General features: G+C 40.6%; 1 protein-coding gene across 5 annotated transcripts in view; it reads left to right on the forward strand.

The window, feature by feature from the left end:
* Positions 1-19,818, forward strand: part of tmem164 (transmembrane protein 164) — a 50,289-nt gene that overhangs the window by 9,088 nt on the left and 21,383 nt on the right. For 3 of the 5 annotated variants that reach the window (XM_062964006.1, XM_062964004.1, XM_062964003.1), the window contains exons 3-4: positions 12,221-12,270; positions 12,699-12,765. In XM_062964006.1, the coding sequence (XP_062820076.1) occupies positions 12,221-12,270; positions 12,699-12,765 (117 nt within the window). Of the gene's footprint in view, positions 1-12,220; positions 12,271-12,698; positions 12,766-19,446; positions 19,545-19,818 lie in introns of all 5 variants that reach the window. The other 2 variants (XM_062964005.1, XM_062964007.1) reach the window with 1 other exon arrangement.

The following is a 19,818-nucleotide window of genomic DNA, read 5'->3' on the forward strand; positions in this document are numbered from 1 at the left end:
GTTGTCGAAGGCTTTCATGGCTGGAATCACTCGGTTGCTTTGAGATTTCCAGGCTGTCTGGCCATGTTCCAGAAGCATTCTCTCCTGATGTTTCACCCACATCTGTGGCAGGCATGCTCAAAGGTTGTGAGATCTATTGGAAACTAGGCAAGTGAGGTTTATATATCTGTGGAATGTCTAGGATGGGAGAAAGAACTCTTGTCTGAGGCAAGTGTGAATGTTGCAATTGGCCACCTTGATTAGCATTGAATAGCCTTGCAGCTTCAAAGCCTGGCTGCTTCCTGCCTGGGAGCATCCTTTGCTGGGAGGTGCTAGCTGGCCCTGATTGTTTCTTGTTTCCAGACAAGAGTTCTTTCTCCCACCCTGGACATTCCACAGATATATAAACCCCACTTGCCTAGTTTCCAATCCAATTATAAAGTGGTGCCAAACTGCATTACTTCTATTGTGTAGATGTGGGCGAAACGTCAGAAGAGAATGCTTCTGGAACATGGCCATACAGCCCTAAAAACTCACAGCAACTCAGATACAAAGTAGCTATTATATTACTAGATCCTGGGATTTATAGTTTGGTGAGGCCCACATACACCTTGGCAGAGAATGCCAAAGGCCTTGTTAAACTACAACTCCCATGTTTCCATAGCATTTAGCCATGGCAGCTAAATTGCAGCCAAACTGCATTAATTCTGCACCCCAGGAATTACCCATCAGGGAAAGAAGGTAGAACTAAAAGGGAAGAAGTAAATCTAGAATGAACCAAAATGTGTTATATAATCATAATAATCCTCTGCTGAGCTGCAAAGATGAGCAAATATTCATAATACAAGAACAATCAGAACTTGAAAGTTGTTTTTGACTTTGAGCAAATCCTATGGTTCTTAGCTGGCATGTCAAAGATGTTTGTATACTGCTTGCTTAGATAAACAGCATGTTTTGTTAAAAAAAGAATGCTTCGCCCATTAGTCAATACTAAATATGATCTCGGGGAACAAAAGAGCCTGGGTGCGTCTTGTCACATCTTGTGTGTAACGAAATACTTCCCCATTCCTTTGCTTTGCTTTGAACTTCCTTGTTGGCTTCTACATTCCTGGCTTGTAAATGTCTAAACGACTATATTATAGGAATATCATATAGTAAATACAGTAGATGTCTTTCTGTGCATTACTTCTTTAACTATAATTGAGATTCTAGAGAGGCAGAAGGAATGGGGAAAATAGTGATAAGTTTAATAATAATAATAATAATAATAATAATAATAATAATAATAATAATAATAATAATAATAATATTGATGTATTAAATACAGTAGATGTGTTCCTGTGCATTACTTCTTTAACTTTAAGTTAGGTCCTAGAGAGGCAGAAGGAGTGTGGGAAAATAGTGATAAGTTTAATAATAATAATAATAATAATAATAATAATAATAATAATAATAATAATAACAACAATATATCTTGTTTGCTGTGTCATACTATTTGTGTCAATAATGATGATGATGATGATGATTATGATGATGATGTATTAAATACAGGAGATTACTTCTTTAACTATGACTTAGGTCCCAGAGAGGCAGAAGGAGTGTGGGAAAATAGTGATGAGTTTAATAACAACAACAACAACAACAACAACAACAATAACAATGATAAATAATAATATTGTTTGCTGTGTCATACTCTGTTTTTGTGCCAATAATAATAATGATGATGATGGTGATATATTAAATACAGTAGATGTGTTCCTGAACCTTCTTTAACTATAAATTAGGTTCCAGAGAGGCAGAAGGAGTATAGGAAAATAGTGATTAGTTCAATAATAATATTAATATTATTAATAATAATAATAACAATAATAATAATAATAAATCTTGTTTGCTGTGTCATACTCTGTCTTTGTGTCAATAATAATAATAATAATAATAATAATAATAATAATAATGTATTAAATACAGTAGATGTGTTCCTGGGCATTACTTTTTTAACTATGAGTTAGGTCCTAGAGAGGCAGAAGGAGTGTGGGAAAATAGTGATGTTTAATATATTTTTTTTCTTGTCAGGAGCAAACTGAGTTGCTTCTGGAGTGAGAGAATTGGCCGTCTCCAAGGACGTTGCCCAGGGGACGCCCAGATGTTTTGATGTTTTACCATCCTTGTGGGAGGCTTCTCTCATGTCCCCACATGGAGCTGGAGCTGATAGAGGGAGCTCATCCGCACTCTCCCCGAGTGGGATTCGAACCTGGCAGCCTTCAGGTCAGCAACCCAACCTTCAAGTCACAAGGCTTTTATCCCCTAGGCCAGGGGTCCTCAAACTTTTTAAGCCGAGGGCCGGTCCACAATCCTTCAGACTGTTGAGGGGCCGGATTATCATTTGAAAGAAATACAAACAAATTCCAATGCACACTGCATATGTCTTATTTGTAGCGCAAAAACAACAACAACAACAACAACAATGAAAGAACAATACAAAATTTAAAAATAAAAACAATTTTAGCCAACATACATTTATCAGGATTTCAATGGGAAGTGTGGTCCTGCTTCTGGCCAATGAGATAGTCAAGTTAATTAGGGTTGTTGTTGTTGTTGTTGTTGTTGTTGTTGTTGTTGTTGTTGTGTGCCTTCAAGTCATTTCAGACTTTGGGTGAGCCTAAGTCTAAAATTTATTTATTATTTATTTACTGCATTTATTTACTACACCCTTCTCACCCCAAAGGGGACTCAGAGTGGTTTACAAATTATATGTACATACAATATATTATATTATTAGCATAGCACAATATTAGCATTATATATTACTATATTGAACTATACCACTATACTGTAATATTATTAGTAATATTATATGTAATAAAGAATATATAATTAATATTATTATATGGTATTATTATTAGTGTTATATTGTATTACATTATAATATTATTATCAATATTATATGTATATACAATATATTATATTATAAAACTGAGGGCGGGGGCCAGGTAAATGACCTCCGAGGGCCGCATCCGGCCCCCGGGCCTTAGTTTGGGGACCCCTGCCCTAGGCCATCGGAGGCTTCAGTTTAATAATAATAATAATAATAATAATAATAATAATAATAATATTATAATGTATTGATTTATGTATTTGTTACCTGCCTCTTCTCAAGGCTTGCGGCAGGATACGACACACTTAAAATATATAGATAAGGAAAATGAGACCATTAAAACATATATATTAGAAGATATTGGTTGGGTGTACACTGCTATTAAGTGGACACTTGCACAAAATGTCAGCTGCATCTACACTGTAGACTTAATGCGGTTTGGTACCACTTTGTCGGTCGTGACTCAGTGCTATGGAATCCCGGGAGGTGACGTTTTGCAGGGCCTTTGCCTTCTCTGCCAAACTGTAACTCCAAGCACTCCGTAGCCTTGAGCCAAGGCAGTCCAAGTGGTGCCCAACTGCATTCCTTCTGCAGTATAGATACCCCTCTAGAGGCCCTCTGTTTTAGACCCATTGACTAATAAGGCAATGGAAGGAAAGGTGGATGGGATCGGTTGACTGTGTCCTACTCCTAGCATTGCTTTTTTTAAAGGAGGCTGAATAGGGCTAAAGTTAGAACATAATGGTTCGACAACACATTAGAACATAATGCTCCAGACTACAAACCTCTGAAGGCCATGAGAAGCCAAGCCAAGTCCTGGAAGGTCTGGGAAAGGAGCCAGTCCTGGAATGGGCTTCAAGGGAGGGACACAAAGCCAAGGGGGAAGAAATATAGCCGACAGCAAGGTGAGAGGTGGAGGGACGGGGCATTTAGGGTCTCAAAGAGTGGAAGAACTCTTTGGAAATGCTCCATGCAGAGACACATAGACCTAGGTCCAATGTGTATTGAGATCTCAAGCAGTCATCAACCACGGCATTTCTTGGCTCACTCCTATAGATCCGTTTCTATTGAAGTGAGTCTCTTATCATATTCTCTGTGTAGTCCAGTGGTTCTCAACCTTCCTAATGTCACGACTCCTTAATTCCTCATGTTGTGGTGACCCCCAACCATAACATTATTTTCGTTGCTACTTCCTAACTGGAATTTTGCTACTGTTATGAATCGTAATGTAAATATCTGATATGCAGGATGTATTTTCATTGTTATTTCTCTTTCTCCCTGGGATTCGGCCATGGAGGGGCCACTCCACCCCTCTCTAAGCCCTGCCCTCCAAGTCTCTGGGAAGCAAAGGGGGTGGGAAAAGTTAGTGGTATCTTGGTTCCTAAGACCATTGGAAACATGTGTTTTCTGATGGTCTTAGGCGACTCCTGTGAAAGGGTCATTCAACCCCCAAAGGATCTCTCAGGCCTCCATCATGACCCATTATGAACTCATTATTTTTTGTGGGAATCTCTAGGTCTTCCAATAAAATAATTGAGGACCTATACATGTTTAGAGGAGCATTTTCTTTAGGAATCCCCAGTGTGATCCAACTTCTAATAGAGTCATTTTCTGGAGGACCTATGAAGGTCTAAAGAAGTGTTATTTCTAAGAATATCTATAGTTAATTTCTGCTAGAAATTGATCCCCAAAGTTGCATTGGAGGATCTAGGAGATAGCTAGAGAGGACATATTAATCAAATATATAATCAATCCCCAAATCTGCAAAACTTTTATTTTAATTCTGAGTATCTTGTCTTAGACGAGGCCGCGGTAGTGTAGGAGGTTAAACCGCTAAGTTGCAGAACTTGCTGACCAGCAAGTCGGCAGTTCAAATCCGCGGGATGGGATGAGCTCCCACTGTTAGCCCCAGCTTCTGACAACCTAGCAGTTCGAAAACATGCAAATGTGAGTAGATCAATAGGTATCGCTTTGGCGGGAAGGTAATGGCGCTCCATGCAGTCATGCCAGTGGCCACATGATCTTGGAGATGTCTATGGCTTAGAAATGGAAATGAGCACCAACCTCCAGAGTTGGACATGACTAGACTTAGTGTCAAGGGGAAAACTTTACCTTTACTTTTACCTTGTTTTACGTATTAGAGTTTTATCTCATCTTGACAATGCACTCCACCTCAAGCTGCAGGGAGAGGCAGGTTATAAAATTGTTGCAGTTGCTGTTGCTGTTGCAGTTGCTGTTGCTGTTGTTGTTGTTGTTGTTGTTGTTCTTCTTCTTCTTCTTCTTCTTCTTCTTCTTCGATCTGACTTTGTATTATGATTCATCTGGTTTGTTGCTAGTCATTAAGGCCCCATCTACACTGTCCTTATATCACAGGATCTGATCCCAAGTTATCTGCTTTGAACTGGATTATATGAGGTCCCTTTCACACAGCTGTATAAAATCCACATTGAACTGGATTATATGGCAGTGTGGACTCAGATAACCCAGTTTGAAGCAGATATTATGGATTATCTACCTTGATAGTCTGGGTTATATGGCAGTGTGGAAGGGCCCTGAGTCTCAACTGCAAGATAATCTGGGATAAACAGATAATCTGGGATGAGATCCTGGGATAAAAATCAGTGTAGGTAAAGGTAAAGGTTTTCTTCTGACATTAAGTCTAGTTGTGTCCGACTCTGGGGGTTGGTGCTCATCTCCATTTCTAAGACGAAGAGTAAGTGTTGTCCATAGACACCTCCAAGGTCATGTGGCCATTGGCATGACTGCATGGAGCGGCATTACCTTCCTGCCAGAGCAGTACCTATTAATCTACTCACATTTGCATGTTTTCGAATTGCTAGGTTCACAGTGTAGAAGGGGCCTAATCTGAAAGTAAAGGCTCTGGCATCCAAACTCTGGCTTCTTTCCATGGGATTTGAACTTAAAACTGCATCCCTTCAGATGCTGTTGGATTGCATCTCCCATCACCCTAGTCAGTTGAATGCAGTGGATGATGCATTGAAGCCCAACAAGCTCTGGACCCTAATTCTTGTCATCGGAGCTGTAGAAGGGAATATGGAGTTAATTCTCCCCAGTGTTTAAAAATAAACTTGTATTATTCCCGGTCTAACCAAGTTGAAATGCGATTGGTTCTGGTTCATTGGTTAGTTTTTAAAAAATCACCTGCTTTTTCTCTCTATTCTTATATCCTTTTAAATGAGGTTGCACAGATTCCTGTAATGTCAGTTTCAGCAACAGCTGGTGCGTGATGTCTGAACAAGCCGGGTAGCTATTTTTATATAGAAACACCTCCCACATGTGTTTGCCTTTGGAAACATATGAGCAAGAAATAATAAGTTATATAAACACAGCTCTTATAATGCTGGATGGATCCTTATCTTTGGTTCGGCGGTTGAAAAATGCCTTTTCTTTTCAATGTACTTCCATAGCAGGTGAAAACTGTACTGAGTTTTAGCATTTTGCGAGATTTGAAGTGCTTGGGTGAGTATCCTTTATCCAAAATGGGACTTGGAAGCATTTTGAAATTTTATTTTATTTTGGCATTCTGGTATTTGCATATATGTACATAATGAGATATCTCGGAGATGGGATCCAAGTCCAAGCACGAAATGCATAGCATGGAGGTAATCTTATACCCAACTAATGTACGTACCCAGCATTGTCTGGGTGTGTTTTTCGTAATGCTATTTGTGAGAATAGTTAATTCGCCAGTGTCCTGTAAAATTTTCAGTATTCAGCTTCTCAGCTTAATTCTTTTCTCTACGCATAAAGAATACGCTGCTCTTCAAACAGGGGTCATCTTCAGGACTCCTTTCTCCACCTCCCTTCCACCTTCGCCTGGTCCTTGGAGAAGGCTACCCATAAAACGTCTCCATGGCAACACTCTGGTCCTTCTAGTGTCTCCATGGCAACAGTTCTCACCATCTATTCATCTTCTCTCTCCGAGTTAGACTTTCTATCTATATACTGCCCCCTTATGGTTGCATCTGAGCATTGCACACACACACATAGCAATGAATTCATTTTTGGGCCCTTAACCCCTGAACTGAGATTATTTTAAAATTGATACCTAATCAGTGTTTTAAGTTGGATCATGAAGGGTATATTTGCCAAGTTTGGTTCAGATTCAGCGAGTCAAATAGGAGCCTTTGTAGAACAAACAAATATACAAACATATGTTATCTATACGTATTCACTTATCTATATATATAAAAGAGTGATGGCATCATGGCGATTCACAAAACAACAAAAGTACAGGCCCCCCAACCTCAAAATTTGACAACACAACCCATCATCCACGCCTCAAGGTTGATACAACAAAAAGAAAAGAAAAATAAAGTCCTAATTAGAGGGAGAGCAATAATTGTTTTTATCCAATTGCTGCCAGTTTAGAGGGCTAATCTCTGCCCACTTGGTTGCATAGCAACCAAGGGACAGCCAGGTTTCAGTTAGGGGACAGGCAGATTTAGGCCTCACTTAGGCTTCTTCCACAGATTATCTAATTTGCACTGGATTATATGGCAGTGTAGACTCAAGGCCCTTCAACACAGCTATATAACCCATTTATAATCTTATATTATCTGCTTTGCACTGGATTATCTTGACTCCACACTGCCATATAATCCACTTCAGTGTGCATTTTATACACCTGTGAAGAAGGAGCCTCATATAATCCAGTTCTGAGCAGATAATATAAGATTAGAAATATACAGTAGAGTCTCACTTATCCAACGTAAACAGGCCAGCAGGATAAGTGAATATGTTGGATAATAAGGGATTCAGGAAAAGTCAATTAAACATCAAATTAGGTAATCGTTATACAAATTAAGCACCAAAACATCATATTATACAACAAATTTGACAGAAAAAGTAGTTCCATGCGCAGTAATGCTATGTAGTATTTACAGTAGAGTCTCACTTATCCAACACTCGCTTATCCAACGTTCTGGATTATCCAACGCATTTTTGTAGTCAATGCTTTCAATATATCGTGATATTTTAGTGCTAAATTCATAAATACAGTAATTACTATATAGCATTACTGTGTACTGAACTACTTTTTCTGACAAATTTGTTGTCTAACATGATGTTTTGGTCCTTAATTTGTAAAATCATAACTTAATTTGATGTTTAATAGGGTTATCCTTAATTCCTCATTATCCAACATATTCGCTTATCCAACGTTCTGCCAGCCCATTTATGTTGGATAAGTGAGACTCTACTGTACTGTATTTACAAATTTACCACTAAAATATCACAATGAATTTAAAACACTGACTACAAAAACATTGATTATGAAAAGGCAGACTGAGTTGGATAATCCAGAACATTATATAAGTGAATGTTGGATAAGTGAGATTCTTCTTTAATATGAAATAATTACTGGGATAGAATAATGCAGAACAATATAATCTCTAAAACCAGGACAGTAAATAAACAGGGGAATTCCACACAGGAAACAATCAGGGCCAGCTAACACCTCCCAACAAAGTATTCCCATCATCAAAGTCTGGCAAATCCTGTTTTCTCAGGGCCACAGACAGTAGAAGCACATAAAATATCGCAAGCAATGCGATTCTGAAAACAAGGGAATTCCAGACAGGAAACAATCAGGGCCAGCTAACACCTCCCAACAAAGTATTCCCATAATCAAAGTCTGGAAAATCCTCTGTTTTCTCAGGGCCACAGACAGTAGAAGCACATAAAATATCGCAAACAACACCACTCTAAAAACAAGCGAATTCCAGACAGGAAACAATCAGGGCCAGCTAACACCTCCCAACAAAAAATTCACTCAGGGAGGAAACAGCCAGGCTTTAAAGCTGCAAGGCCATTACATCCTAATCATTTTTCCTAATTGCAGCATTCATACTTGCCTCCAACAAAAAAAAAACCAATCAGAAATATTGTATATTCACAACCTTTAGGAAATAATATCCCCTGATGGCGCAGCGTGTTAAAGCGCTGAGCTGCTGAACTTCTGGACCGAAAGGCTACAGGTTTGAATTGGGGGAGCGGAGAGAGCCCCCACTGTTAGCCCCAGCTTCTGCCAACCCAGAAGTTCGAAAACATGCAAATGTGAGTGCATCAATAGGTACTGCTCCGGCGGGAAGGTAACGCCGCTCCATGTAGTCATCCCACATGACCTTGGAGGAGTCTACAGACAACACCGGCTCTTCGGCTTAGAAATGGAGATGAGCACCAACCTCCAGAGTAAGACACGACTGGACTTAATGTCTGGGGAAAACCTTTACCCTTGACCTTAACTACCACCAATTCCTCAATACTTTATTTCCCATACCACCAGACTTCGCCACAGCAACGCGTGGCCGGGCACAGCTAGTCTATCTATATATATAAAAGGGTAATGAAATTTCGGCCTAGGACAAAACAACAAAACTACACATCCCAGAAACACTAAACTTGGCAGCACAACCCCTCATCCATGCCTCTACATTCATACAAGAAAAAGCTCCAGCTACTCCAGAAAACGGCCAGGCTTTGAGACTGCAAGGCTATTGACTGCTATTCCACCTGGCCAACAAAGGATTCCCATAAGCCACAGCAACGCATGGCCGGGCAAAGCTAGTGTCTATATATAACAGCGCTCCATGCAGTCATGCTGGCCACATGACCTTGGAGGTGTCTACGGACAATGCCGGCTCTTCAGCTTAGAAATGGAAATGAGCACCAACCCCCAGAGTCGGACACGACTGGACTTCACGTCAGGGGAAAACTTTTACTTTTACTATCTGTATGTATTGTATATCTGTCTATCGTTTCAAAAGATATCTGAAAGTAAAGGTGTCACTTTATCAGCCAACTAATATAGACAATTTTGACAATATTGTATATGCATATAATAATAATAATAATACTATTATGTAATACAATATAATACTGTAATAATAATACACTATTATAATGGTATATTTATATTACATGTCATATTACTAATAATATTACAATATAGTGTTATAGTACAATATAGTAATATCTAATGCTTATATTGTGCTATACAAATAATACAATATATTGTATGTTCATATGACTTGTTAGCTGCCCTGAGAAGGGTGGGATATAAATGTTGCTAATAAATAAATAAAATAAATAAATTTTGGATTCTGGAATATTTTGGGCTTCATCTAACCATTCTTAGCCATATTATTAATCTATACACATAATAAAAGTCAAAATATGTATGTGTGTATGTGGTTGGGGTGTCCACTTACACAGACAAACTCCCACTTCCATAAATAGCTATAGATCCCACTACCCAGGAGACATCAGCGGCCCTCCCTCCAAATAATAATAATAATAATAATAATAATAATAATAATAATAATAATAATAATAATAATAATAATATAATAATGGTTATTTTCTGCAGCTTGAGGTGTGATACATCATCATTAAAACACATACAAGATACACAGAGTTAAAATCGAAATTAATATCCACTGATTTCAAAATCAAACAGGATCTTGGAAGTATTTAGTCCTGAAAAAAGCTATCCAAGTCCTATAGACTTTCTCTTATCCAGTCCTTTTCCCGCCTTGCATCCGTGATGGTTATGGATGATGGGACTTGTATTTGAACTCATCTGGAAGGTATTAAATTGCCTTGAAATGTGATGTTTAGATCCAAAGAAAATATGCTTCCTTCCTTATTTTTTCCCTCCTGAATTGAAATATTTGCAGCACTCCCTTTCATGTCAACCTGGGCTTGTTTTCCTGCATTTGCAACATGGAATGTTTCTCTCGTGACATTGCCGGCACATAGAACAGTGCTATTTGGCATATTTATGATATTTAAAAATACCAAATGCCCTAAAGAGGCACGTATGCCATATGCTGCTTCAGCACGTGCGTCCTGAATTTTGCCACGTGAGCCTTAAGAGGAGAAACATAGGAATCGTACATTTTGCATTAAATAACTATTGATTTTTTAAAATTTAGTCTGAAACAAGCACAGTTCAAAAACTTTGAGCAGAAAAGACTGTGACATCAGTGACTTTGTGCAATTGTTTTTTTTTTACCCCGCAGTCGCCTCTCCCTTTAAAGAAATGGCCCTGAACGTGGCTTTATCGACCGGGTTTGTCTCCATTCATTATTAATTCACTGTAAACCGAATTACTTCCATTGGAGTGATTATGTTTCTAGAGCACCCGTTTGCTTTGAAAGTGTGCGGTAGGATATCTTTATTGAATGTATGATGTAAAACAGTTGTCCCCCCCCCCCCCCAGATATCTGATAAACCTCTTAAAAGCACAGTTTTGGACTTTGATACAGTTTGCAAAATAATGGAAATGATATCAAAAATCCTCAGTCTCTTTTTATTACATCACCGTAGGACCTTATGGAGCCATAGATTAGAAATTTGGCCATCTACACTGTCATATAATCCAGTTTCTGAATCCAGATTGCTTGCTTTGAACTGGCAGTGTAGACAGATATAATCCAGTTCAAAGAAGATCATCTGGATTCGGAAACTGGATTGTATGACAGTGTAGACATATAATCCAGTTGAAAGCAGATAATCTGGATTCAGAAACTAGATTGTATAGCAGTGTAGACTCATAATCCAGTTCAAAGCAGAAAATCAGGATTCAGAAACTGGATTATATGGAAGTGTAGACATATGTAATCCAATTCAAAGCAGATAATCAGTATTCAGGAACTGGATTACACGGCAGTGTAGACTCATATAATCCAGTTCAAAACAGATAATCTGGATTCGGAAACTGGATTGTATAACAGTGTATACTCCTATAATCCAGTTCAAAACAGATAATATGGATTCGGAAACTGGATTGTATAACAGTGTATACTCCTATAATCCAGTTCAAAACAGATAATCTGGATTCGGAAACTGGATTGTATACCAGTGTATACTCCTATAATCCAGTTCAAAACAGATAATCTGGGTTCAGAAACTGGATTGTATGGCAGTGTAGATTCATATAATCCAGTTCAAAACAGATAATCTGGATTTGGGAACTGGATTGTATAACAGTGTATATTCATATAATCCAGTTCAAAATAGATAATCTGGATACAGAAAGTGGATTATACGGCAGTGTAGATCCAACCTGTGTTTTGTTTTGTTTTTAAAAGAAGGCATGACTGCAACATCATTTGGATGCACTTTCCGTCTACATAGGACTCGATTTGGCAACCTAGGAAACTGAATCACATTGGCGCAAGGGTCTTCTTCCATTATTATCTCATGATGTCACTGTCTCCTTAATGTGATAAGCCACATTGTAATTGCCTTGAAAGCATAGAACGAAACGTCGAGCGAAAGCAAAGTCTTACTGTACGAGAAACATAACGACCATTCTTTCTTCTTCTTCTCATATTTCAGATTTTCCTGCTGGCCTGCCCTCCCTGCCATTTTGCAATGATCCTCTTCAGGTGATGCTTTTTCATGAATTATGCAAACGATTGAAGCAAATCAATGACAATGCTTTAGACCAGGCATGGACAAACTTGGGCCCTCGGGGTGTTTTGGACTGCAACTCCCACCATTCCTAACAGCCTCAGGCCCCTTCCTTTTCCCCCTCAGCCGCTTAAGCGGCTGAGGGGGAAAAGGAAAGGGCCTGAGGCTGTTAGGAATGATGGGAGTTGCAGTCCAAAACACCCCAAGGGCCCAGGTTTGCCCATGCCTGGTCTAAAGTATCTAACATTGTGGTCAATTCTGCAAGCTAAACCATGATTTACTGTTACAGCAATGCTTTGCAGCCAACCTTGGCTCAATATGCCTTGTTCGTATAATGCTAAATTATGTCTTGATGTGAATATGTATGCACTGCAGATGTGACTTTTTTCCTTTCCTTTAACAGGTTGCAGATGCATATGCTTAATGGGGCGCTTTTGGCGTTGCTTTTCCCCGTGCTTAATACACGACTGGTAAGTAAACAGAGCCTGTCTGTCTATTTGATTTGATGTTGCTTCCATAACTCTATTTTCCTTGGAAAGATATCTAGGGGCGACTTGAGGCAATGCCAGCATGGAGGTGAATGTGTCATTTAAGTGGATTGTGGCTGATTCAGTTGCAAAACCATCACCTTTGACCACACGCCCAAAGTTATAGCTGCGTGGTATTGATGCTAATCTCTAGCCGAGATGCTTAACGATGCGGTAATTAAATTCCAATTTAATGGTGTGTAAGAACATTTGCACTGCCACATTATCTAAAGCAGTTGTTCTCAACCTTTGGGCCTCCAGGTGTTTTGGACTTCATCTCCCACAATTCCTAACACCTGGTAAGCCGGCTGGGAGTTGAAGTCCAAAACACCCGGAGGGCCAAAGGTTGGGAACCACTGATCTAAAGTGACACTGTTTCAGTAGCGTTTAGACCAGGCATGGGCGAACTTCGGTCCTCCAGGTGTTTTGGACTCCAACTCCCACAATTCCTAACAGCCTATTGGAAAAGGAAGGGGCCCAAAGCTGTTAGGTATTGTGGGAGATGGAGTCCAAAACACCCGGAGGGCCGAAGTTTGCCCATGCCTGGTCTAAAGCATCTATCATTGGGATCAATTCTGCAAGCTAAACCATGGTTTACTGTTACAGCAATGCTTTGCAGCAAACCTTGGGTCAGTATACCTTGTGATTATGATGCTTGTTTACTGTCTGCAATGCCTCTGCTTTCCGAGTGTTGCTCAGGACAGTAAATAAAGAACAGCACTCTGAAAACAGGGGAATTCCAGACATTAAACAATTCCCCCAGCTAACACCTCCCAACAAAGGATTCCCCCCCAGTCAGGAAGCGGCCAGGCCTTGAAGCTGCAAGGCCTTTCAATGCTAATCAATATAACAGCAACAACAACAACAACTTTATTTATATACTGCTCTATCTCCTCGAAAGGACTCAGGGCGGTTTCCAACATGTGTGCAAAAACAATCATACAAAAACTTGAACATAGTGAACATAATAAAACAAAAAGCACAATAAAACAACATTATAACGAAAACTAGAACCAGTTCCGTTAAAATGGACACAGTTTCAGTTCCAATCAGTACATTCCATCAAGGAATCGAGAACCAGTGGCCAATTCAAGGTGGCCAATTGCAACATTTATACTGTCCTGAAACAGACAAGAGTTCTTTCTCCCACCCTGGATATTATTCCACAGATATATAAACCCCACTTGCCTTGTTTCCAACAGACCTCACAACCTCTGAGGATGCCTGCCATAGATGTGGGTCAGGAGAGAATGCTTCTGGAACATGGCCATACAACCTGGAAAACTCACAGCAACCCATATACCATAATGTTTAAGACTGAGATGGAGGTCTGGGCATATATGTATACAACCCTTTCTCTCTTGCCATTTAGAACAAAGTATTATGCTCCCCTGTTGATATATTGGTTGATGAGTTGACCATTGATTGGAAACCTTTGGCCAAAGCGGTCCACCAACACTTCTGCTGACCGGGATGCTTCCTTCGGCCGTTCCTATCTGTATCCCGGCTGAGAGCGTCTTAACAAGATATGCTCTTAGAAACCCATTGCTGCATAGATTAAGAGCCGATTAATCATTGCCTCCATTAGCGAGATTATCGCAGCTTTAGCAGAGGGGACGGCAGCGAGACGCCTATCATTGCAAAGCCACTTAAGTGGCTGCGCTCTTTACACGGCTGTCTGTCTGCAAGGAAAGCAGGCCATTTGATTAAGGACAGACAACACTTGAGAGGATGGGAATCCTTTTTCCTCCTGATTCACTTTTGGTCAGCATTTTGGCTGATTCCCCCCCCCCCCCTTTTATTTTTTTTGAGTTTTTTTGGAGCCCTGGTGGCATCGTAGATTAAACTGAACTTGGAGACTGAAAGGTTGGTGGTTTGAATCCCAGGAGTGGAGTGAGCTCCCGCTGTTAGCCCCAGCTTCTGCTAACCTAGCAGATCGAAAACATGCAAATGTGAGTAGATCAATAGGTACCGCTTTTGCGGGAATTCCTAACAGCGCTCGCTATAATTATAATAATGTTCATAGCACTCGCTATAACCTACAGTGTCATTGGTGGGAGGGCCATTGGTGTCTCCTGAGCAGTGGAAGTGGAAACTTGTCTGTGTAATTGTAAGCGGACATCCCAGCCACTCACATACATATGTATTTTCACTTTTATTATGTGTATAGATAGATACAGTAGAGTCTCACTTATCCAAGACTCGCTTATCCAAGGCTCTGGATTATCCAAGCCATTTTTGTAGTCAATGTTTTCAATATATCATGATATTTTGGTGCTAAATTCATAAATACAGTAATTACAACATAACATTACTGCGTATTGAACTACTTTTTCTGTCTAATTTGTTGTATAACATGATGTTTTGGTGCTTAATTTGTAAAATCATAACCTAATTTGATGTTTAATAGGCTTTTCCTTAATCCCTCCTTATTGTCCAAGATATTCGCTTATCCAAGCTTCTGCCGGCCCGTTTGTGTTGGATAAGTGAGACTCTACTGTAGATAGATATAGCTGATGTCACATATTACTTAAAATGTAAGAATCATACAATCATTAAAATAAGATTAAACATTGAAACTATTTAAAACAAACAGTTAAAAATTGTTAAAACTCACACTGCCATTAATGTTTGCTAAAGAATCACTAAATGCAAATGGGAAGGCCTTTTTTTTTTACTGGCAAGCCTTTGGCATCATAAGCTATAAATAACCCTTTGCTATGAATTTATGCAGAGGAATAAAGGCAGATGCCTTTCGTGGCGCATAGAGATTGCATGAATTGTATTTTGAACCAGGGAGAGAAAATAAATCAATGCAAAACGTGCATAGCATTCACTTTGATTATTTTTAACGGCAGTTTTGTTGAATGTTCAACAGGAAGATGATGAAACGAAGTAAGAGTGTGATCTGTTACACGCTTAGAAAAACGGATCCATATTTTAATTCGGGTGGAGGGAAAGTGATCTCTTTTCAGTGTATTCGATATCTATGTTAGTCACAAAAGTCAATTCTGGAACTGCTGAAACACGCAGCATCCGTTCTGTCTCTGTAACTGGCAGGAATCATTTCTCTGTTTAAAAATGCAAGAAGCTGGTAATATGAACACACAAAACAATATGTTCAAACAAAATGCTCTCGGTGCCGAGTTTCCCCATTGATTCGCTGTCATCTAGGATGCAGAAGTAGGCCAGCAATGTGAGTGAATATTTCTCTGGTTTCTTGGGGGAGAGATGAGTCAGAGCCCAGGTTCAGACAACACAATATCGAAGCCGTGTTTGTGTGGCTGCTCTTCCTTCTATTGTAATTGGCAGCATGTAGCAACACATTGCCTTGCCCTTCGTGAAAAGGTTGCCAAGATGCATAAAGGCAAGGAACTAATCTCACCAAGAGAACCATGTGGTAGTCTCCATTGGTCAGAAACAACCTGAAAGTACACAACAAGAAGAAATAATAATCAATAAGGAGCATATCATCAATGGAATGTATGAAAGCCACATGTGAGGGGAAGTCATAGGGAGGAGGGAGCTGCCCTGGAGACTAGGACACGGAACAGTGGCTTCAAATTACAGGAAAGGAGATTCCACCTGAACATTAGGAAGAACTGTGAGAGCTGTTCGCCAGTGGAACTCTGCCCCGGAGTGTGGCGGAAGCTCCTTCTTTGGAGGCTTTGAAACAGAGGCTGGATGGCCATCTGTCAGGGGTGCTTTGAATGCGATTTCCCTGCTTCTTGGCAGAATGGGGTTGGACTGGATGGCCCTCAAGGTCTCTTCCAACTCAATGATTCTATGACTATGATTTATGGAATGAGTGATGCCTGGTTTTACAACCATCCATGGGAAAGAGATCTTGGAGTCTTAGTAGACCACAAACTGAGCATGAGCCAACAACGTGATGCAGCAGCTCAAAAGGCCAATGCGATTCTAGGCTTTTTTCGTGTCAGAAGCAACTTGAGCAACTTCAAGTCACTTCTGGTGTGAGAGAATTGACCATCTGCAAGGATGTTGCCCAGGGAATGCCCGGATGTTTTGATGTTTTTACCATCCTTGTGGTAGGCTTCTCTCATGTCCCCGCATGGAGCTGGAGCTGATTAGAGGGAGCTCATTTGTGCTCTCCCGGGTTGGATTCGAACCGGCAACCTTCATGTCAGCAACCTAACCTTCAAGTCATTGGTGGAGCCCCCGGTGGAGTAGTGGGTTAAAGCCTTGTGACTTGAAGGTTGGGCTGCTGATCTGCAAGCTGCCAGGTTCGAATCCTACCCGGAGAGAGCGCAGATGAGCTCCCTCTATCAGCTCCAGCTCCATGTGGGGACATGAGAGAAGCCTCCCACAAGGATGGTAAAACATCAAAACATCCGGGCGTCCCCTGGGCAACATCCTTGCAGACGGCCAATTCTCTCACTCCAGAAACGACTTGCTCAAGTCGCTCCTGACACGAAAATAAATTAGTCATCAGTCCTGCTGGCACAGGTGTTTAACCCACTGCACCACCGGTAGCTCCACATTCTAGGCTGCATCCATATTAGGAAGAACTCCTGACTGTAGGAAGAGCTGTTCAAGAGAGGAACTCTCTGCCTCTGAGTTTGGTAGAGGCTCTTTCTTTGGAGGCTTTTAAGCAGATGCTGGATGGCCATCTGTTGGGGGTGATTTGATTGTGTTTTTCCTTCCTGGCAGAAATGGAGTTGGATTGGATGGCCTCTGTGCTCTCTTCCAACTCTAGGATTCTCAGATTCCCTTTTTGTTTCTGTATTTTTCTGGGTGTTCTGGAAACGTTGCTACAGATCAAACCAAAATAGCACAGGACCTGGAGGCCGGAGGCTTGCTGTCTCTGCGAATCTTGCTAAAACTCTGCACCGCTTCCGTGCTCCTAGAAGAGGTTGTTCTGCCAGGATCTAAAGGCGCTTAAATAGTCAACAAGTATTGCTTTGGATCTGAGTGGAGCTGCCTGACAGTTTAAACATCTGAAACATGCTGGGAACAAACATCTATTTGTGTTTTGGAAGTGAGTGGCATTGTATGTGTTGCAAATCAAGGGCAAACCTTTGAGTATTCGTTGCCTTAGAGATTGCTAGGAAATTAATTATAGATGGTTTGAAGGCATCTACTGGCACTTCATTATTTTGTTGCTGTGTGCCTTCAAGTCACATCTGCATTAAAGTAACTCTTCGGCGGTGGTTCTCAACCTTCCTAATACCGCGATCCCTTGATACAGTTCCTCATGTTGTGGTGACCCACAACCATAAAATTATTTTCGTTGCTGCTTCATAACTGTAATTTTGCTAGTGTTATGAATCGCAATATAAATATCTGATATGCAGGATGTATTTTCATTCACTGGACCAAATTTGGCACAAATACCCAATACGCCCAAATTTGAATACATTGATTTTGTCATTTGGGAGTTGTAGTTGCTGGGATTTATAGTTCACCTATAATCAAAGAGCACTGTGAACTCCACCAGCGATGGAATTGAACCAAACTTGGCACATAGAACTCCCATGACCAATAGAAAATACTGGAAGGTTTGGTGGGCATTGACCTAGAATTTGGGAGTTGTAGTTCACCTACATCCCGAGAGCACTGTGGACTCAAACAATGATGGATCTGGACCAAACTTGGCACAAATACTCAATATGCCCAAATGTGACCACTGGTGGAGTTTGGGGAAAATAGACCTTGACATTTGGGAGTTGTAGTTGCTGGGATTTACAGTTCTCCTACAATCAAGAAGCCCCTTGAGCCCCACCAGCAATAGAATTGGGCCAGACCTCCCACACAGAACCCCCATGACCAACAGAAAATATTGAAGGGATTTGGGTTCCCAAGACCATCAGAATTATGTGTTTTCTGATGGTCTTTGGCGACCCCTCTGAAAACCCCTTGCGACCCCCAGGGATCCTGCCCCCCAGGTTGAGAAACGCTGCTCTAAGGAGAACATATCATTGAGTTTTCCAGGCAGAAGTTGTTCAGAGAGGTTTGTTATTGTCTTCCTTCGAGGCTGAGACAGTGTGACTCACCCAATGTCTACCCTCAATGGGTTTCCATGGCTGAGTGAACATTCAAACCATCACCCAATGCTCAACCCACTTCACTGTAGTTTGAGAAAAGTGGTATTTGAAGGAAGTTTTACGTACTGAAGCTAGGTATTCTGAGTTCTGAATCTCAAATGAGATTTTCTCATTCATATTATATTAAATTTTTTACTGCAAATCAATGTGAAAGTGCCTACTTATTATTAATAGAATGAGTAGAGGCTGAAATGGAACCGGAGATCAGTGCTAACCAAAGAACTGAAGTTAACAGGATGGAGGCTCCTTGGACAGATAGTGCTATGTTCAGGAATTAGGGTGCATCTGTACTGTAGAATGACTGCAGCTTGACTCCACTTCTACTGCCCTGGCTCAGTGCTATGGAACCCTGGGAGTTGTAGTTTTGCAAGGTCTTGGGCCTTCTCTGCGAAAGAGCACATGCCAAACTACAACTCCTTAATTCCATAGTATTGAGCCATGTTGCCCAACAGTCGTCCTAAATTGGAAACATCTTAAAAGTTTAGGAATCCCTTTGGGGTCCTTGGGGGGCATTCTCCCCTTCTTCAAATACCAAATACAGTATTTATTTCTCTTCCAGTTATTGGCCCCAACCATCTCTCTGACAAGGAGCCCTTCGTATCTGCTAATCATCTGTCGGGGCGCCATTAAAATTACAGATGCTATTGGTTGCATCAGGTACATTATTTATTACCCAATGAGTGATCTTACCAGGAAGATGTTGCAAGAGGGTTTCCTGTAAACAGAAGGGAAAAGGGTTGCATTGAAAACCTGAGTACAGGGCTGGGCTTGGCGGCGAAATAAGACTGTTGTCTGAGTTGCTCCCATTTGGCTTTGCTTCTCTCTGTCGACAAGTAGCCCTTCTCAGAGTGGGATCAAATACCCTTGTGGTCAAAAAGCCACCTCTATAATTCAATTAAATGGACTGTTTGCAATGAGATGCGGGTTTTTT

The sequence above is a fragment of the Anolis carolinensis genome, unplaced genomic scaffold (assembly GCF_035594765.1).
Source record: "Anolis carolinensis isolate JA03-04 unplaced genomic scaffold, rAnoCar3.1.pri scaffold_12, whole genome shotgun sequence".
Classification (NCBI taxonomy): domain Eukaryota; kingdom Metazoa; phylum Chordata; class Lepidosauria; order Squamata; family Dactyloidae; genus Anolis; species Anolis carolinensis.